This window comes from Podarcis raffonei, chromosome 8 (genome assembly GCF_027172205.1).
Source record: "Podarcis raffonei isolate rPodRaf1 chromosome 8, rPodRaf1.pri, whole genome shotgun sequence".
In the NCBI taxonomy this organism is placed as follows: domain Eukaryota; kingdom Metazoa; phylum Chordata; class Lepidosauria; order Squamata; family Lacertidae; genus Podarcis; species Podarcis raffonei.
This window is the reverse complement of record NC_070609.1, coordinates 20,818,505-20,836,412: the sequence shown is the minus strand read 5'-3', so window position 1 is coordinate 20,836,412 and position 17,908 is coordinate 20,818,505. Positions and strand designations below refer to the sequence as shown.

The 17,908-nt window shown below is 43.8% G+C and overlaps 1 protein-coding gene and 1 non-coding gene across 3 annotated transcripts; both read left to right on the top strand.

Moving 5' to 3' along the window:
• Nucleotides 1-295: 295 nt before the first annotated feature.
• On the top strand, nucleotides 296-11,245 carry PPP1R8 (protein phosphatase 1 regulatory subunit 8). Of its 2 annotated transcripts, none has more exons than XM_053398458.1 (7): nucleotides 296-422; nucleotides 4,701-4,761; nucleotides 6,004-6,157; nucleotides 7,892-8,112; nucleotides 8,599-8,743; nucleotides 8,943-9,007; nucleotides 10,597-11,245. In XM_053398458.1, exons 1-7 carry the CDS (start codon nucleotides 334-336, stop codon nucleotides 10,948-10,950), a joined length of 1,089 nt encoding a protein of 362 aa, XP_053254433.1. In that variant the 5' UTR covers nucleotides 296-333; the 3' UTR covers nucleotides 10,951-11,245. The 2 variants fall into 2 exon arrangements, with proteins under 2 accessions (XP_053254433.1, XP_053254434.1); XM_053398459.1 differs by lacking the exon at nucleotides 296-422 and adding an exon at nucleotides 436-2,534.
• LOC128420445 (small Cajal body-specific RNA 1) lies at nucleotides 5,402-5,568 on the top strand. Its single transcript, XR_008332047.1, has one exon. It is a non-coding gene; the product is annotated as a small Cajal body-specific RNA 1 (non-coding RNA).
• Nucleotides 11,246-17,908: the final 6,663 nt, after the last annotated feature.

The window sequence follows — 17,908 nt, the reverse complement described above, 5'->3', positions numbered from 1 at the left end:
GAGGAATGAGACGAAGCCCAGCGCTCCGCATTGGGCCGTTTGGACTTCTGCCGTCAACATGGCCGCCGCCGCCGCGGCATCCCATGCAACTGACAGACATCGGAGCTGAAGCCTAAGCGCGCCTCCAGGTTCCCGCGCTTTTCGTACCGTCGCTTTGACGTCGCTACGCAACGCCGCGCTCGAGCTTCTCTACACCAGACCAGACTGGACCCGCGCTGCTCCCTCCTCCACACACCCGCCTCGCCGCGGTGCATCCCGGGATCGCCTCCCGCCCGCCGGGTCTTCCAGCTTCCCGGCGTGCCCCGCGCCCAGCTGAATGGGGGCAGTCACAAGATGGCGGCGAACGCGAACTCTGCCGGTGGTGGCGGCGGCGGCGGCAGTGGCGGTGGCGGGATCCTCCCACTTTTTGACTGCCCGACCTGGTGAGGGCGGGGGCCTGTGGCGCTGGAGAGCGGGAAAGGGTCACGCCGTGCAGAAGGGCCTATATTTCCCACGGGGAGACGGGAGCGGCATCATGAAGCGGGGAGTGGGCCTGGGTGCAGCAGCCCCTGCAAGCGGGGGAAGGACCGGGAAAGTGCTACGAGCCCTGGAATGTTATGCACCTATATATATTTAATATATATTAAAAATCATTTTTTTAAAACCCACGGAGGGTGCTTCTGAGCATGGACAGAGAACGTATTTCTTACACTGCTGTGTGGAGTTAAAAGGGCGTCTCTGAACATGAGCAGAGTGCCGGTCTCTCAGTGAAGGGAGGGTATTTCTGCGCCTGGAAGGCAAGGGGGAAACGACCCGTTTTATCACTGAGCGTGCCTGTCTACTAAAACAATTTCATTCAGTACTGCTAAACTCGGAAATATGGAAGTGAGTGCTTCTAGTCATGTTTGATCTGCACGTTAAGCATTTCTGGCTGTGTGCCCCTGCGCAGAGGCACATTTTAATCCCGTAGCTGCGATGCTTTGGAGGAGACACAACCTTATTGCAAAGAGGAATGACGGTTTGTTAAGGTCTGAGTAGCAGGTCATGTTTATGGCTGGGGCAATTAAGCAAAACTTGAAACCTGGGGCTCTCTGGAGTTGTGTTGAAAGATGTACACAGTGACCTGCATCTAAGGGATATATTCTCAGTATTGCCTATGTGTGCTTTTCCCTGTCAGGTACTGGCCAGCACTGTGAATTCTGTCTTTGTTGAGGTGTTTACATGCTAATTGCACCTAGGTGTCTAGGAAAATTCTTTGTTTTATTTGAGAACTAGGTCATGCAAGTATGTCTAAAATTCAGAAAACTTTTTTTAAAAAAGTGTTAGTATTGTGGGATAGAGAAGCAAAAGAAAATGTCTCTTTGGTGGATTACTCCCTGCTGGAAATGGATCATTCATTTTGCTTGTTCGGTATTCTGCTTCAATGGGTGTTGAGCCTACTAAGCGTGTGTGTCCTGCAGTTTCTTCTTCATACAGAAACAATTTTCTTCTGTGGCAATTCTAGGAGTTACGTAGGTAACTGCACCTATGTTTTCTGGGAATTTGTTTTTGAGTAAGAAATTTTATGACAAAAAGCAGTGGTCACTCTGGTCATAGTGCTTGCCCCAGCTGTCTGAAACTATGCTGAAGGACTGAAAGGAAAGGATGAGTTTTTGTAGTATAACACATTGGAATGCATTTGAGTTATAGAATATGCCCTTTTCATCCCAATACATACATACATACAAAGTGACTTAGAGGTTAAGTTTCTTCCTTCCTCCAAAGCAGAAGGTGTAGTGTAATGTGGTCTGCAACCCACTTTGCCAAAACTGTTCTTGGAAGGACAGGTTTTGATGACAGGACTGGAAGTATGTCATATATGTTCACAGTGAAAGGATTTTGGTAACTGCCCACAAAGGTTTATCTTTTGGTACAGATGTCATGTTTCAGTTTTTGGTTAAAAAATGAATTATATAATTAATATCCTTTGAGAGTCTAATGAACACATCTTCCATTATGATGACGGGGCTGCTAAATCATCAGAAGAGCTCTCTGGGTTGTGACTTAGCAAAGTTTTACCTTCCGTGGTAATTATAGCTGGAGCTATCCACTGTGTCACTCTTTTTTTAATGACAGAAGGAAGAATTATAGTGAGTGGAAGATAGATGACATATTTTTCATAAAATCAAGTTCCAATTTATCTTTTTCTGTGGAAGGATATTGTAATATTTTCCCACCCTTGTTGTTAGATGCTTTTTCTTCTGTCTTTAAAAACTATTTTTCCAAAGCAGCTCACAAAACAGGAAATATAAATAAATAAAAATTACAGTTTCGCACAGCAAAAACAGCAGTATAAAAATCTAATCAGCAAAAAACCAACCAGTCCTAAAAAGCCTGACAATAAAAACAAATTCTAAAAGGCCATCTAAAAATGGGAAGGGAGTGGGCTTGTAGGATTTCCCTGGGAAGAGAGCTGCACAGTCATGTCACCACCACCAAGAAGGACCTTTCTCTACCCACCAATCTGAATTTTAACTAATGACAGGAGGGCCTCTGATGCTAACCTTGGGGCTCAGGTAAGTTCATATGGTTGCTTCTATCTGCCACACAGAGGAACAATGCCCCTGGGTATTGTTCTCCAGCAGTTAACTATTTAGCAGTGAGTTCTAGTACATATTTGGCACAGATTGGGCATGAAATGCTTTGCATGCAGAATGTCTCAGGTGCAACCCCTGGCATCTCCAAATACACTGGAAGAACCCCCTGCCTGAAACTGGATAATCACTGCCACTCAGTGTTAACAATACAGAGTTAAATGGACCAATGGTTTGACTCAGTATAAGACATCCCCTGGTGTTCCTAAGGCATTGTGACATGCACTGAGTGAGCTTCATCTTTCTGATGGAGAAAACCTAAGTAATGGACTCTGAAAAAATTAAGCTAATAAGACCTTGTATTGCTTTTGGGTGTTCAAAGCACTTCATATACATTATCTTGTTATCCTTACAAATACCCTATAAAGCAAGGGGCAAGGAATCTCCAGATCATGGAACTAATTAGGCCTAACAAAGCCGTTTCCCCCAAACTAGATCCACCTGCTCCACACCTGTCAATGTGTGAGATGTCAAGTGTGAGACAGGTAAAGATGTGGCTACAAAGGAACAGTTGAGAACTTGATGTGAGATCCCAGTTGTTGCTTTGCAAATGGGGCTCCTTGATCCGCGAGCCCCACTTTGTCCAAGTGCAGGTGCCGTTTGAATTCATACGATGCCCACAAATGGACTTCAAAGGGGCTCCACTGTAATGGTGGTCAAAGTGAGCCCCTTTGAACTTTGGCAGGTGGGCAGCTGCGCCCACCTGCCAAAGTTTGCTGGCAAGGTTTGGAAGAAATAAGAATTCGGCCCACTGGCCAGACCCAATTCCTCACTTCTGTTGTAAAGTGAATATTATTATCACCATGTTATAGATGGTGTGAGACACCTAGCAACTTCATAGCAGATTTGAATGGCGAACTCCCAGTTTGTAGCTCACTCTCTTAGCCACTATTACAGGCATAGGCAAACTCAGCCCTCCAGATGTTTTGGGACTACAACTCCCATCATCCCTAGCTAACAGGATGAGAGATGAGCTAACAGGGTCAGGGATGATGGGAATTGTAGTCTCAAAACATCTGTAGGGCCGAGTTTGCCTATGCCTGCACTATTACAAACAAGTGCCATGTTGTAGATGGTGTGAGACACTGGAAACACCTAGTGACTTCATAGCAGATTTGAATGGGGAACTCCCAATTTGTAGTTCACTCTCTTAGCCACTATTACAAACAAGCCCCTCTAAATGAAGTATAATGACTTCTGAATAACACAGAAAACCTTAAGTGTTTGCAAACACAGGTTTTGTTTTCTTCCATACTAAATTGCTTAAATGAGATATCCATTACTGTAGAGGAGTTCTTATCAAAAGGGGTGTGCCAGTAGGTCTTACTCCACTGAAGGTATGCGCAAAGCCCAACTGGATCAGGCAAAAGGCCAACTAGTATGCACTATCAAAGGAAGCTGCCTTACACTGAGAGCAGTGCTCTGCCCACCTCAGGGATAGAGAACCACCAGATATGGTTGGATACCCATCAGCCCCACCTACCATGGCCAGTGATCCAGAATTATGAGAATTTAGGTTCAACAATGCCTAGAGGTAACTGGTTCCCCATCCCTGGTTTACTTTCACTGGCAGTAGCTCTCCATGCTTTCAGACAGGAGTTTTTCCAGCCCTACCTGGAGATGCTGGGAATTGAGCCTGGGCCCTTTTGCATGCAATGTGTGTGCTCTGCCACTGAGCTATGGCTCTTCTCTTAATGCAGATTCTGGTCACTATTGTTGCCAGTAGTCATGAGTAGGCCTGGCCCAATCTATTCCACTTTAGAGCCATGTAAGCTAGTGACCAGCATCTCGTCTTATGGTAGTGCCATACTATACATTGTCTGAAGACCCATGTACATGGCAGTGTCCTAAAGGTGCTGACTATTAATTTCACTTCAGCTCATACTTTTTGCACCAGTTTCCTGTGTTAAAGTCCAGGTTTTCCATCTATCTAATTTCAATGTGTTGCTGCATTTATGGTTAACGTATTGCTTAAGAAAAAAAAGTATGAGAGTTGGATTTTGTTTTTATGGCGACTTCAGATCAGTGTTTAACTGTAGGGGTTCTAAATGTGACTTTATTCCAGAAATTTCTGTTTTTGTTTCCTAGGGCAGGAAAGCCTCCACCCGGGTTGCACCTGGATGTAGTCAAAGGAGACAAACTTATTGAGGTATGAAAATAGATGCAGAACAAATTATCCTGGACCAGGAACACACTTCTAATACTGGGCAGCTATAGAAATAATCACAAGTATCAAACACAGCAATAAAATATCCTGCATCCTTTTCCCTTTCTCTCCCGCAATGTCTGATGAGCACTTTCAGCAAGCTCCCCGAGTTGCTTCCCATTTTGCTTGAATACCCACTATACATCCAAGTATTCCAAAGTACCTTAGAAGCAGGTGTTGGTAGCCAGTGCTTCCTTCTGGCATCACCTTTTAACAGTGACAGTTCAGAACTAGAAGGGCAAACCTATTTTTTGCTGTTCTGAGGGGGTTGTGTTAGTTTTCACAGTAACTGAATCCCTGAGATTTCCATTTCTAAGTATGACGAAGTGATGTGCTGAAGGGCTCCCAGGTCCAAGTTCAATTGTAGCATGCCAAGGAGGGAATGGACTGTGTTGACACAAGAATTGCCCATATCTCTGCTTATTAACATGAGCTATTTACCTCCAAACTAAGCTCCTGTCTGTTTGAACTGTAATCATCCCCTAGGATGGAATACCTTTCGAGCCCCACAAAGCTGAAAGCAGCGACACTGTAAATTGTCAGTTGCAACGTACACATGTTGTTCAATTCACACAGGTTTTTTAAGCACTTGATACTAACCAGGCCATCTTTACCTTTCTTCTCGTTTCGAGTTCAAAGGTATAACTAGTGATCGGCTAGGTCTAAAAAGTGCAACATCAAAACAAGCCATGAGGTAATCAAGCTCAGTGTGTGGAGGATCACACTGGGTTATAACTCAGAGGCACAAATGAGTTTTTAACCATCTTGTGGCTTCAGCAGCAGTGAAGCTGATCCTTTGTTCCCATTTCAGCTTGTAAAAGCTGTTTCTATTTTTACCAATAGCAATACCAAGAAACATACTTGCTGCATGGAACATCATTTTTAATTTGTAACTGAATATGGCCACTCCCCTGGCACAGGCATCCCCAAACCCGGTTTTTTGGGACTACAACTCCCATCATCCCTAGCTAACAGGACCAGTGGTCAGGGATGATAGGAATTGTAGTCCAAAAACAGCTGGAGGGCTGAGTTTGGGAGTGCCTGGTCTAGCAGCACTGATAAAAAATGGATAGGCCCTTCCCTCTGTTGCTGATAGCTCATAGTCTTCTGTAGCAGCAGCAGTCATGATGGAAATGTCTTCTTTTGGTGACCTTATGTTGCTGTCTGTCTGATGTCTTATCATAGAAACTGATCATTGATGAAAAGAAATACTATCTCTTTGGGAGAAACCCTGACCTGTGCGACTTCACCATTGATCACCAGTCATGCTCTCGGGTCCATGCTGCCTTAGTCTACCACAAACACCTGAAGAGGGTTTTTCTTATAGACCTCAACAGCAGTAAGTTGATTGATAATTAACCAGGTAATATACAGGGGTGGGCGGCGCAGAAGGGATGCTTGGGGTGTATTTTCAAGGGATTTATTTATTATTTTGAAAAGGATGAACTAATACGCAATTCACATAAGTGACACATTGTTAATATCACATTTTTATTTGAAATTGTTAATACATGTTTAATTTGGTGTTTACAATAAAAATATTGGTACCATACTTCAGTTTTCAAAACACTCTACTCTTTATCGTTAAACTCCTTAACATATTGTCTGTCCTTAATAAATACTTCGAGGCTTCAAAGCACTTACATTTCAGTAATCCTTGAGTATCAGCCAGGTGCAAAAAATGGCACCTGGGCTTTTTGAGGTGCTCGCAAATAGAGAATCTTTAGGTGCAAAATGCACCTGGTGCCCTGCTAATTTCAAACCCTGATAGTGTCATTTCCAAAAAGGATGCCCTGGTGGTTTCCACTATAGCTTTAAGACTCCCATAGCAGTGGGTGGTGGAAATTGGAGAAGGTGCTGTTGAAACAGTACTTTTCTGAGCAACATTCTCAAGTCATCTTTCTTCCCCATAGCTATAGTATTATTACTATCATTACAGGGCCTTCACTGCAATTGCTCCAAGGCTTTAGAATGGCCTCCCTAGTGAGGTTCATCCCTGATCTGTTCTTGTGGCTTTTTCAGATAAGTTGCTGCACTCAGCTCACACTCAGAAAGGGACGCTGTGGTCTTGTGTTGCCACTGTCAATTTGTATTGTATATTAGTGACTTGTGTTCATTGCTGTTTTAAGGGTTCACAGATTTTAGCTGGTCTTCGTCCCAAAGCCAAAATTTGAGGGTGCCAGAATCCTCCCCCAATTACAAGCTTACATGTTTGTCAAGGACATTCACTTCCCCTCCTCGCCAGCTCTTAAGTTTGGAGCTGGAGCAGTTGGGGCCAACCCCATAGTTGTGGAAACCAAGAGCAACTTCAGGAACAATCTCCAGCCCCTTCCCTAACTCCGAATTTGGAGTTGGGAGGAGGAGAGTATATTGGTAACGCGATGCTGAGGCCCTTTTGAATGTCTTCAGCACCAAAACAGCCAGCCTCAACCTTTGCTTTGGGAGCACTGGGCAGGCAGGAAAGTGCTGCTGCTGCTGCCACGACATGTGCCAACACAGCCAGCCCTAGAACTGCAGCTCTTCCTGGTAGCATAGCGCAGCTGTGGTCTGAAGGCACACGAGCCTGCCACTTTACTGAACTAAGCAGATTTAGTTTGATCAGTGTCTGGATGGGTGACCACCAGGGAACACCTATGTACTTTATTTCATATGTATATACCGCTTGATTGTAAGGGGGAAAATGCAAAGCCAATACACCACATTGAGTTCTGTAACAGAAGAAAGGTAGAACAGAAATGTATGAAAACAAACAAACAAAACTAACGTCTTCAAGCTGAAGAATTACTCTAACCACCCAAATTCCTTCTGATTCATACCAGAGGCCAATGGATCGTTTGCCATAGCGAGCAAAATTGCAGAACACTGGCTGTTTAGTGCTGCTTGTCTCTTGGAAGCTGTTTCAAAAGCCTTGGAGAATTGGGTTGCAAATGTTTCATTTAATCAACTAATTCAGATTTTCCTGGAAGAACACAGTGAAATAATTTCATATACTTTCAGTGGGGCCCCACATCTAGCTTTGAATAAACTGACAGCTAATGGACAGTTTCTTCTTTTTTTATTCCAATATTCCCAGCACATGGCACGTTTTTGGGTCATATTCGTTTGGAGCCTCATAAGCCACAGCAGATTCCCATTGACTCTACGGTTTCCTTTGGTGCCTCCACAAGGGCCTATACTCTGAGGGAAAAACCTCAGACGTTGCCCTCTGCAGTAAAAGGAGATGAGAAAATGACCAGTGAGGACGACGAGCTCAAGGGTTTGCTTGGACTTCCAGAAGAGGAGACAGAATTAGATGTGAGTTCACCCACAGCATGACACCCATTTTCCCTTGTGGAGGGAGCACAGGGTTCCTTGGCTGGAAGCATGGCATAAGCAACAGCACCAGAACAAAAGTCTTCTGACCTTGCAAGTGTTAGTCTGTGCTTGTGTGTGACATACCTACTTTTGCAGCCCCCCATGGTCTGTCAAGTATGGCCAAACCTTTTCGTAGAATTGTAGAGTTGGAGGGTCTGTGAATGTCATCTAGTCCAACCCCTTGCAAGGCAGGAACATTTTGCACAAAGTGGGGCTCCAACCCACAACCGTGGGCTATTTCAGACCATTAGACCAAATTCCCATTCTCCCCCAGCTAAAACAGGTGACTGTTCAGGCAGGCTACCAGCTGACTTGCTGTTGGCTTGCTCCTATAATATTGTGGGCACCCTGAAGCCTGTCCAGCCCTAAATGCTCATGGGGGCAGGAGATGGGGAGTTTAATCTTTATTCTTTGTTGGTTTTTTAGAACCTGACAGAATTCAACACAGCCCATAATAAGAGGATCTCCACGTTAACTATAGAAGAAGGAAATTTGGATATCCAGAGACCAAAAAGAAAACGAAAGAATTCCAGAGTAACATTCAGTGATGACGACGAAATCATCAATCCAGGTGAGCACTGTGGATGTGTTCTATGTAGGCCTCGCTGCATATTGCTGTCTGTTCCGTGAGCATTAGTGTATAGAGGTTTTGCTGTTAATAACCTTTCACTTTGAAAAAGCTGGCATTAAACCCCCTTCGGTGCTGAATACACTCTTCAAAATCCATTTTAAAACTAACCACGGTATTTCAATCTGATTCACCCATACAGAGGATGTGGACCCTTCTGTTGGACGCTTCAGAAACATGGTACAGACTGCAGTTGTCCCAGTGAAGGTATGCTTCTAAATCAGAAAACAGCCTGTTAACATAGCCTGTGAAAACTGCTGTCTTAGATAGGGATAGTTGTAGCCAGGATGATATTAGATCCAGATGTTTGGTTCTTTTTATTGCTAGACCAGTAGAAATATGTTTATAGGTAAGACGTGTAAATAAGACTTGCAGCCGTGTCCTAATGACATTTTACACTTAAGTTAAGTACCTTTGCATTGTACTGTGGATTGCCGTTTAACCTTTTTTATTTAATTTTTATTTGGAAAGACATGATTAAGCTATAAGTAGTCATTTTTTTTAATGCAACGAAAAGGCTTATGGCAAGCTCGTGCTGTGCTCCTTCCTCGATCAATGAGTTGTTTCCATTACAGTGGTACCTCGGGTTAAGTACTTAATTCGTTCCAGAGGTTCGTTCTTAACCTGAAACTGTTCTTAACCTGAAGCACCACTTTAGCTAATGGCGCCTCCTGCTGCTGCTGCGCCACCGCTGCACAATTTCTGTTCTCATCCTGAAGCAAAGTTTTTAACCTGAGGTACTATTTCTGGGTTAGTAGAGTCTGTAACCTGACCCGTATATAACCCAAGGGACCACTGTACTTAAAAATAAAACACAAAAGGCAGCCACCTCAAGCCAGTCACAGTTGCAAGTGACAGCCTTACTTAATAATAATAATAATAATAATTTATTATTTGTACCCCACCCATCTGGCTGGGTTTCCCCAGCCACTCTGGGCAGCTTCCACAGAGACCAAAAATACACTAAAATGTCACACATTAAAAACTTCCCTGAACAGGGCTGACTTAAGATGTCTTCTGAATGTCAGGTAGTTGTTTCTCACTTTGACATCTAATGGGAGGGCGTTCCACAGGGTGGGCTCCACTACCAAGAAGGCCCTCTGCCTGGTTCCCTGTAGCTTTGCTTCTCGCAGTGAGGAAACCACCAGAAGGCCCTCGGCACTGGACCTCAGCGTCCGGGCAGAATGATGGGGGTGGAGACGCTCCTTCAGGTATACCTAGGCCTGTGCCTTGGAATTCATGAACTCAGGAAAGATTTGGATTGTCAAAAAAGTAATATGTTGTTAATACCACATCCTGCTGCTCTATAATTCAGTTGTATTCTGTGCAGCTTCCTAGGTGGCTGTAATATGTTTCCCACTGTTCTCTGCTTTTTGTCCTTGCCAAGTGACATTATGTTCCGGTAGGAAAGGAGAGTTGTTAGGTTAAACCAGATAAAACAGATAACATCCTTGGAACCCCCTACTGTGTTGTGACTAAGCAACCAATTCCCTGAGGGTATTACTCCTTGCCAGGTTCATTCCTGCAAGTACTCAATGAAAGTGATGATGGAACAGATATGAATGGGCTTGATGCTACAAAGTAGTTGCATTAAGCAACTCATTGCATCCACCCGAGGGCCACATCGAACATGAAAACCAAGCCGATTCAGGCGCTAATTCTTCATACACCATATAAATTATGAAGATTTAATATATACCAATGAATATTTGGAAAGAGGGAAGCACAGATTCCTCTGCAGTGGTTTGTATTGGGAGGTTGTTTCAAAAATTAAATAGTTGTCCTTTCTACTGCAGAAAAAGCGGATGGACAACTCCGGTTCCCTGAGCGCGGATGAGTCTGCCACGCGGCGCATGCAGAACTTTCCCTATAGCGGAGGATTGTACGGCGGCTTGCCTCCCACTCACAACGAGACAGGCGCCCAGGCCCATAGCATTCACGGCACTGCGCTCATTGGAGGCCTGCCAATGCCCTATCCTAATCTTGCCCCGGATGTGGACTTGACTCCGGTTGCACCCTCAACGGTCACCATGAACCCAGCTCCAAACCCTGCTGTCTTTAATCCCGAAGTTGTGAATGAGCCCAAGAAGAAGAAGTATGCAAAAGAAGCTTGGCCGGGCAAGAAACCTACCCCTTCTCTCTTGATCTGAGGAGCAGAGCTTGATCTGTCCTGGGAGACAGGAGCACAACCAGCCAGAGTGGACAAAAAACTCTTCCAAGTGCAGCATCCACAGCTTTCAGAATCGGGGTCCTAACTGTGTGTCATAGCCAGGTTACAGGGGTAAGCTCCCCTACAAAACCAACCTCTGGAAGAACTCTACAGGCATCTAGAAAAGAGAGGTGTTCTCCCCCCCCCCCCATCTGCGGAACCACACTGCCTAACAGCCTTTTCTTCTTTTACTCAACCCTGGTTATTTTTATCCTAAGGTTATTCATGAATTTAAGGGGCACGAATTTAAGGGGCACAATGGTTATTTTTATCCTAAGGTTATTCATGAATTTAAGGGGCACTGTCAGGTAACACAGAGTCAAAATTAACAACTCTGTCTTGCAGAGTTCAGCTTAACCAGCTGGTCTCAGGTGAATATTCATCCTCAGAAGTGTATGTGGACCTGATCAGTTTTCTAAAGAAGCACCTGGTTTGGGTATAAGTAGTACTCATGTAAGTCAGATAACCATAGCTTGCTTTTAAACATGCGGATCATGAAGTGCTTTAGTCTAGGTACACCCCGTTGTGCTTGCCTTGTAAGTGAGTATCATCTTGAAGGCTGGAAGCACAGGGAAATGGTAAGAAATGAAAATCAAGCAGATTATTTGCTGCTTAGCATTCTAGATTGAATGCACCAAGAAGGAAAGGAATATCAAATGAGAGCTCTTAACAGTGGCCCTTCCAGAGAAAAAGCAGTGTACTTGCATAACACTCCGTTTGGGTTGGTTTCCTATACACAAGCAGAATTTGTCACACAGTTCTTTTTTTTCTGAACTAATCCCAAAGCCCATGAAAGGTTAGCCAGTTTCTTAAGTGCATAATGACTGCAGTTCTGTCAAATGGGGATATTGCGTGAGCTAAAATAGTTTCCGGATCTCAGCTCCACCATTGTGCAGTTTGACCTATTGACTTCAGTTTTTCATTGAACCAAAAGTAGCTCTAAGGCTCTAGTTCCAGATGTTTGGAATCAAAAGACTTGATTGAGATGTGTATATTGTACACACTAAAGTAACTATGGAAGCAGAGTTGTATTGTCTTTGTTTGAGAGTCTTATTATCCAGGCTCTTGGCACTGGGCAGGCTCTTAATCACACTGCTTGATGGGTCCCTCCTTGGTTCTGTGTACTTAGATGGTTAGTATCTCCAGTGGTTTACTGTTCCCTGTAGTACAACATGGCAGAACAGTGGTCAAAGCTTAGCCAAAGTCAGGCACATCCTGTTTGGTTTGGTTTTTCCCCAGTGGGGTGGGGAGTTAACCACATTCCTAAGTCCTCCAAATGAACCAAGTGGGATTTTAAAAAGCTAGATTGTGTCTGTTATTGCAGAAACATTACAACTATCCAAGGTTCCATTTACCACCTAAAGTATTGAGCAGGACAGAGATTTGGGGCCAAATAATTCAGGATATCTGCTGCTGCTGCTTTAAAAAATGAGACAACGTATTCTATCAAGGGGGGAGTCTGAATGGAATGTCTTGAAGTCACTTCACTTCTACACAATCTGCTTTTCTCTGTTTCATCTGACGGTGTACATAGGACCCTTTTGTGAAGATGAAGTTGTGTCTATATTGTGTAGTTATATAACATCATAATCTAGGTTGTGATGAAATGGCTCGTGAGCTGTAGGATTCCATACTCCAAATCTTCTGTAGCTTCACTTGCAACCTCTCATCTTTGGGATATTTTTAGTTAACTTTTACCCGGCTATTAAGCAGTCTTCTGGTATGGAAGGCAGCTCTTCAGGATATGTGACCAGTTTAAAGCAGTTAAGGTTTCCCTTGCTGGATTTTAAATGATTTTTTTTTAAGTGACTTGTTTTGCAAGATGTGTCCCTTGGGATTTTACTGATTGCTGGTCTTGGCCCCTCACCTCCATGGGATGGTGCAGACTTTTAATTTCAAAATTTTAATTTCTTGGAAGCCAGTTCTGGCCAACATTGAGCATGGGGGAGGATGAGTGAAAGGTGTGGGGCTCTGTACAGAAGTTTGTACATTTGTGTAATAGGCCTTTTCACACTCTGTTGAGCTTTTTACCTGTAACCTTTACTACACTGTAAATTAAATGACTGTTTTGCCAAATTGAGAGTTCAATGTGTGTCCCAAATCTTAACAGCGCAGTCGGCCAGGAAATGATCCTTTGCCATTTCTAGTCTATTGGTTTTAAATATTTCTTTTCCCAAACCAGCATACAGTATTTTCTGAAGCAGCTTATCGTGTTTTTAGAAAATCAGGAAGAACATCAATCCGTGAACAAGCTAAGAGAAAATAATAAAAACAGCAATAGGCAAGAGTCCAATAAAGAAATTTTTAAAAAGCCTAGGAATATAAAATTGCACCTAAATGACAGAAGCTTTGGCACAAAGCATGGCGTTCTAAACATGTGCTTGCAGAAGAAGTCCTTTCTCATGTTGTCATCCATCTGACCTTGGAAGGGGAGGGGTACCCAGATCAGGTCCACCAGCCAGGATCAAAACTGGAAGCAAGCAACCTGGGGCCACCCAGATGTCGGGCTCCCATCAGGTCCAGCCAGCATAACCAGTGGTCAGGGATGATGGAAGTTGGGAGTCCAGACGCATCTGGAGGACAACAGTTTCCCTTCCCCTGATCTAAGTAAGCAGGCAGGTTCATAGAATACAATATATGACTACAGTGGACCCAGGCTGTTTCAACACTTCATGGATCAAACCCAGCACTTTGAAGTGCATCCAGAAACATACTGAAAACCTGTATAGCTCTTTCCGCACAAGCAGAGCATGTTCATTCTGACAAATTCCAGTTAGAATGGTGAACTGCCATATTGTTGGGCTTGCATGGCTGATGTATCAGACGGTCCAGGTTCCTGCTGGGGGATGTTAGCTTCAATGGAAAGGAGAACCAGGAAACCCTGATTTTTTCTTTTATGAGAGTGGGCCTCTAGAATCAGGCTGTTTAATTCCCACTCATTCCTTAAAGAAACCTGACTCTTGGTTTGCTGCGGGCCACCATGGTTGCATCAAGGCCACTCTACATGCCTTGGAAGACTATACTCTATGACCACCAAAGTGCAGGAAACTGCAGGATGTTGGTGCGTTAAAAGCCGGGTGGCAAGGTGAAATTAAACAGGTGTGTGCAGCCTTTCCCACTATGGAGGTGCAATGGTGGGAACTCTTCATCTGTAGAATTTCAGCCTGTTATAAGGCTGTTGATGGTGCAGGGGGCAAATCTAGTACATTTTGTTTCCCAAGTAAAGAAGGGGTGCTCAGGTTTTGCGGCTCCATCACACCCTGCTGAAGGAGAGAGCCAGAGCTTCAGCCCCTATGGATAAAGGTCTGAAAACCACCTATCTTTTGAATTTTTCCAGCCCCTGGTCCTCCTTGCTTGCTTCCCCTCAGAAGCCTTACTCAAATGTAGAGTTTTCCGTCTCTAAAAATAAAGGCGCATAGTCAGGTTGCATATTTCATTATAAAGCCAAATGGGGTTGCAATCTCCTTTTTACCTGGGAGTAAGCACCACTGAACTTGATGCATAGGGTGATGCTGAAAACAAATTGGGGTGGGGTTTTTTGGGAGGGGGGTTGTGATTGTGGCTAAACCTGATTTAAAGGGTGGCTGAGGGCTATTTATTTTTGTACTATATTTTGTTGTGCAAGTTTTTAATTGATTTCTACTCCCTACCCCTGCAAAAGAAATGATTCCTGATCTTTTATCAGGAACTGAAAAGGTACTACCTCCTGATTGGTAAATTGAGAATCTTACAGGAAATTAAAGGAAAAAACCAACACACACTTTGTATACAAACTATAGCATTTCAGAAAGAAACCTTAGTTTTACATCCTGCACTGTATATGTATGCTCCTGTATTAATTGGGACTTCCAAGTTTATTATTATTTATTATTATTATTATTATTATTATTATTATTATTATTATTATTATTATATATTTTATACCACATCTTCTCCAAAGAGCTCAAGATGGTGAACATGGTTCTCCTCCCCATTTTATCCTCACAACAACCTTGTGAAATAGGTTAGGCTGAGAGATAGTGAGTGGCCCAAGGTCACCCAGCGAGCTTCGTGGTCGAGTTGGGGGGGGGTGTCCAGCACTCTAGCCACTATAGTACACTGGCTCTTGATACATAGTGAAAGAAAACTGCTAGCACATTTGTAAAGCCAAGTATGTTAAGAATTCCCTGAATTGCAGGGGATTGAACTAAGACTATCCTTGGGGTCCCTTCCAACTGCACAATTCTATTACAGTGGTACCTCGGGTTAATAATTTTATTCGTTCTGGAGGTCCATTCTTAACCTGAAACTGTTCTTAACCTGAAGCACCACTTTAGCTAATGGGGCCTGCTGCTGCCGCTGTGCCGCCAGAGCACGATTTCTGTTCTCATCCTGAGGTAAAGTTCTTAACCCGAGGTACTATTTCTGGCTTAGCTTGAGTCTGTAACCTGAAGCGTCTGTAGCCCGAGGTACCACTGTATTCTAAGTTTTGCGGGGTCTTTAGAACTCTGGCCGTTGCATAAAGCACATTAGGCTGGTGTTGTGAATAAGTGCATTAAGCTGCCTAATTAACCCCTTTTGTGGTTGCAAATAAACGTGTTAGGCCACTGCTCTGTTCACCCTCCATGGGGGGGGGCAATACTAGCCCCCACCCTGTGGACGCCAGCAACCTACCCTAAAGGGACCCCTGACCGTTAGGTCCAGTCGTGGACGACTCAGAGGTTGCGCGCTCATCTCGCTCTATAGGCCAAGGGAGCCGGTGTTCGTCTGCAGACAGCTTCCGGGTTATGTGGCCAGCATGACTAAGTTGCTTCTGGAGAACCAGAGCAGTGCACGGAAATGCCGTTTACCTTCCCACCAGAGCAGTACCTATTTATCTACTTGTACTTTGATGTGCTTTCGAACTGCTAGGTTGGCAGGAGCAGGGACCGAGCAACGGGAGCTCACCCCTTTGCAGGGATTCAAACCGCCAACCTTCTGATCGGCAAGCCCTAGGCTCTGTGATTTAGACCACAGCAAAGTGATAGCCCCAAGTACCATGGATAGCCAGTCATACCACTGAACCTCTATCCTGTAACAAGGGTGACCAAAACAGACTCACTTTTTTTGTTTGTTTTAAAGCCATTATTGAGTTTACAAAAGTTGGTCATGAGTTGGTTCTCTAAATGTTGTGTTGCTAGGATCCTGAAGAATTTTCAGCAGATAATTGATGTTGGGGGCCAAGGCATTGTCGGAATAGCATTTTCCACAAAGTTCTCTTTAAAAAATAAATGAATAAAAGAATGAAAGCAAAAGCTTCATCACTTCATAAGAGGTTCATAGAGAAATTCTAACAAACTATGCATTTGCATCAAATTTAGCTTTCATTTTCAACCAGGCTATTCTTTGAAAGAGAAACTGAAGCTGAAACTTTAAAAATTGCACATCAGTGGGGTTTTTTTAATCCACTCATCATTTTTTTCCATTAAAAAACCACCTCCGTTTATTGTTTCTCTATCCAACTTCAGTGGGAGTGTATCTATGAGATGCTACTTGCTTGACTGCATATTGTATCGGTGTTGCTGTATATGTGTGCATACGTTTTGATTTTAAAGTTAAAGATTCCAACTGATTAATATTTCCTTCAGGTTACGGTAAGTATCCATTGTTCTGAACCTTCATATCACTTCATCCTCCAGGGAGTATTTGTTGATTGAAAAGGTGCCTTGAGTGCATTTCTAAACATGACTTAGGTTGCATATGCACCATACATATGAAGCACATCTTCCCCCACCCCAGTGTAAGGGGGAGAAGCATTGTGGAGGGGAGAGAAGGCTTGGGGTGAGGGGGAATGACCTATAAAGGGAGGGGGTTGGTCATGTGTAGGAGGAAGCAGACCCTAATAACTGTATATCAGCATAAAACCCTTGCTAGATGTGCAAAAGTTGGTTTGCAGCCAATGTGAACATAGGAAACTGCCTTCTATCAGGTCAAGGCATTGGGCCACCCAGATGAAGACAGTCTCCTCTAGTGGGGTGGAATGATCTGTCAATTTCAGTTCTCTTAATTTCTCATTTTTATGAATGTTAAATTCAGTTCTCCACATTTCTGCAGCAATTTTAAAAAAAACTTCGTGTAAATTCTCCAGCACGTTAGTGCAGATTTCTCCTGATCAACACATTTTTACATGTACACAGTTTTGCAAGCAATTTCTCCTCCTGATAGATTGCATTCTTATGTGTTACTCTCCACCACAGTATATTCATTTGTATACATACTGTCCGCTAATAATATGCCTGTTTGTAAGCATTGGTTGGTTGGAAGAACTGTGTTGCAAAATTTGGATGGGTGTGGATTCTGAAAGGTGGCTGGCTGTGTTTCAGTTCTCTGGTTGTTTTTGTAAGGCGTGGGTTTCATAGACCTGCCTTTAAAAGTGAACTGAATTGAACTTCTCCCCTATCCCCGCTCCACTGTGGTTTTCCAAGGTCAGGCAGAAAAAGTCTTCCCCATCAGCTGCTACCTGATTCTTTTAACTGGAGATACCAGGGTCTGAACGTTGAACTTTCTGCATCCAAAGCAGGCATGTGCTCTACCACTACATCATGATCCCTCCCTGAACCTGAGAACTTCCTTGTGCGAAACTGTACATTTCCTGCAGGTCTGCTTCAAAAAGGTGCAAAAGCACTCTTCTGCCACTTCCAACGGGGCGGTTTTGGTGGGTGACACCACTCGCATCCATGCCATACAGTTAAAGCACACTTCTACAGTCATGGTTTCCCCCCCCCCAAAAAAAAATAATAAATCCTGGGAACTTTGGAAAAGGTGCTAACCTCACATATCTACCATTTCCAGCACGCTTAACAAACAGTTCCCAGGATTCCCCATGACTGCTAACATGATATAACTGTAGGCTGTGAACATGTCCCAAATCACCCAGGGAC

Excerpts from the sequence above, each read along its gene's own strand:
- PPP1R8 (XM_053398458.1), top strand. The coding sequence starts at position 334 with ATGGCGGCGAACGCGAACTCTGCCGGTGGTGGCGGCGGCGGCGGCAGT. Across the intron at positions 4,762-6,003 it reads AAGGAGACAAACTTATTGAG|AAACTGATCATTGATGAAAA; the intron begins GTATGAAAATAG and ends GTCTTATCATAG. Across the intron at positions 8,113-8,598 it reads AAGAGGAGACAGAATTAGAT|AACCTGACAGAATTCAACAC; the intron begins GTGAGTTCACCC and ends TTGGTTTTTTAG.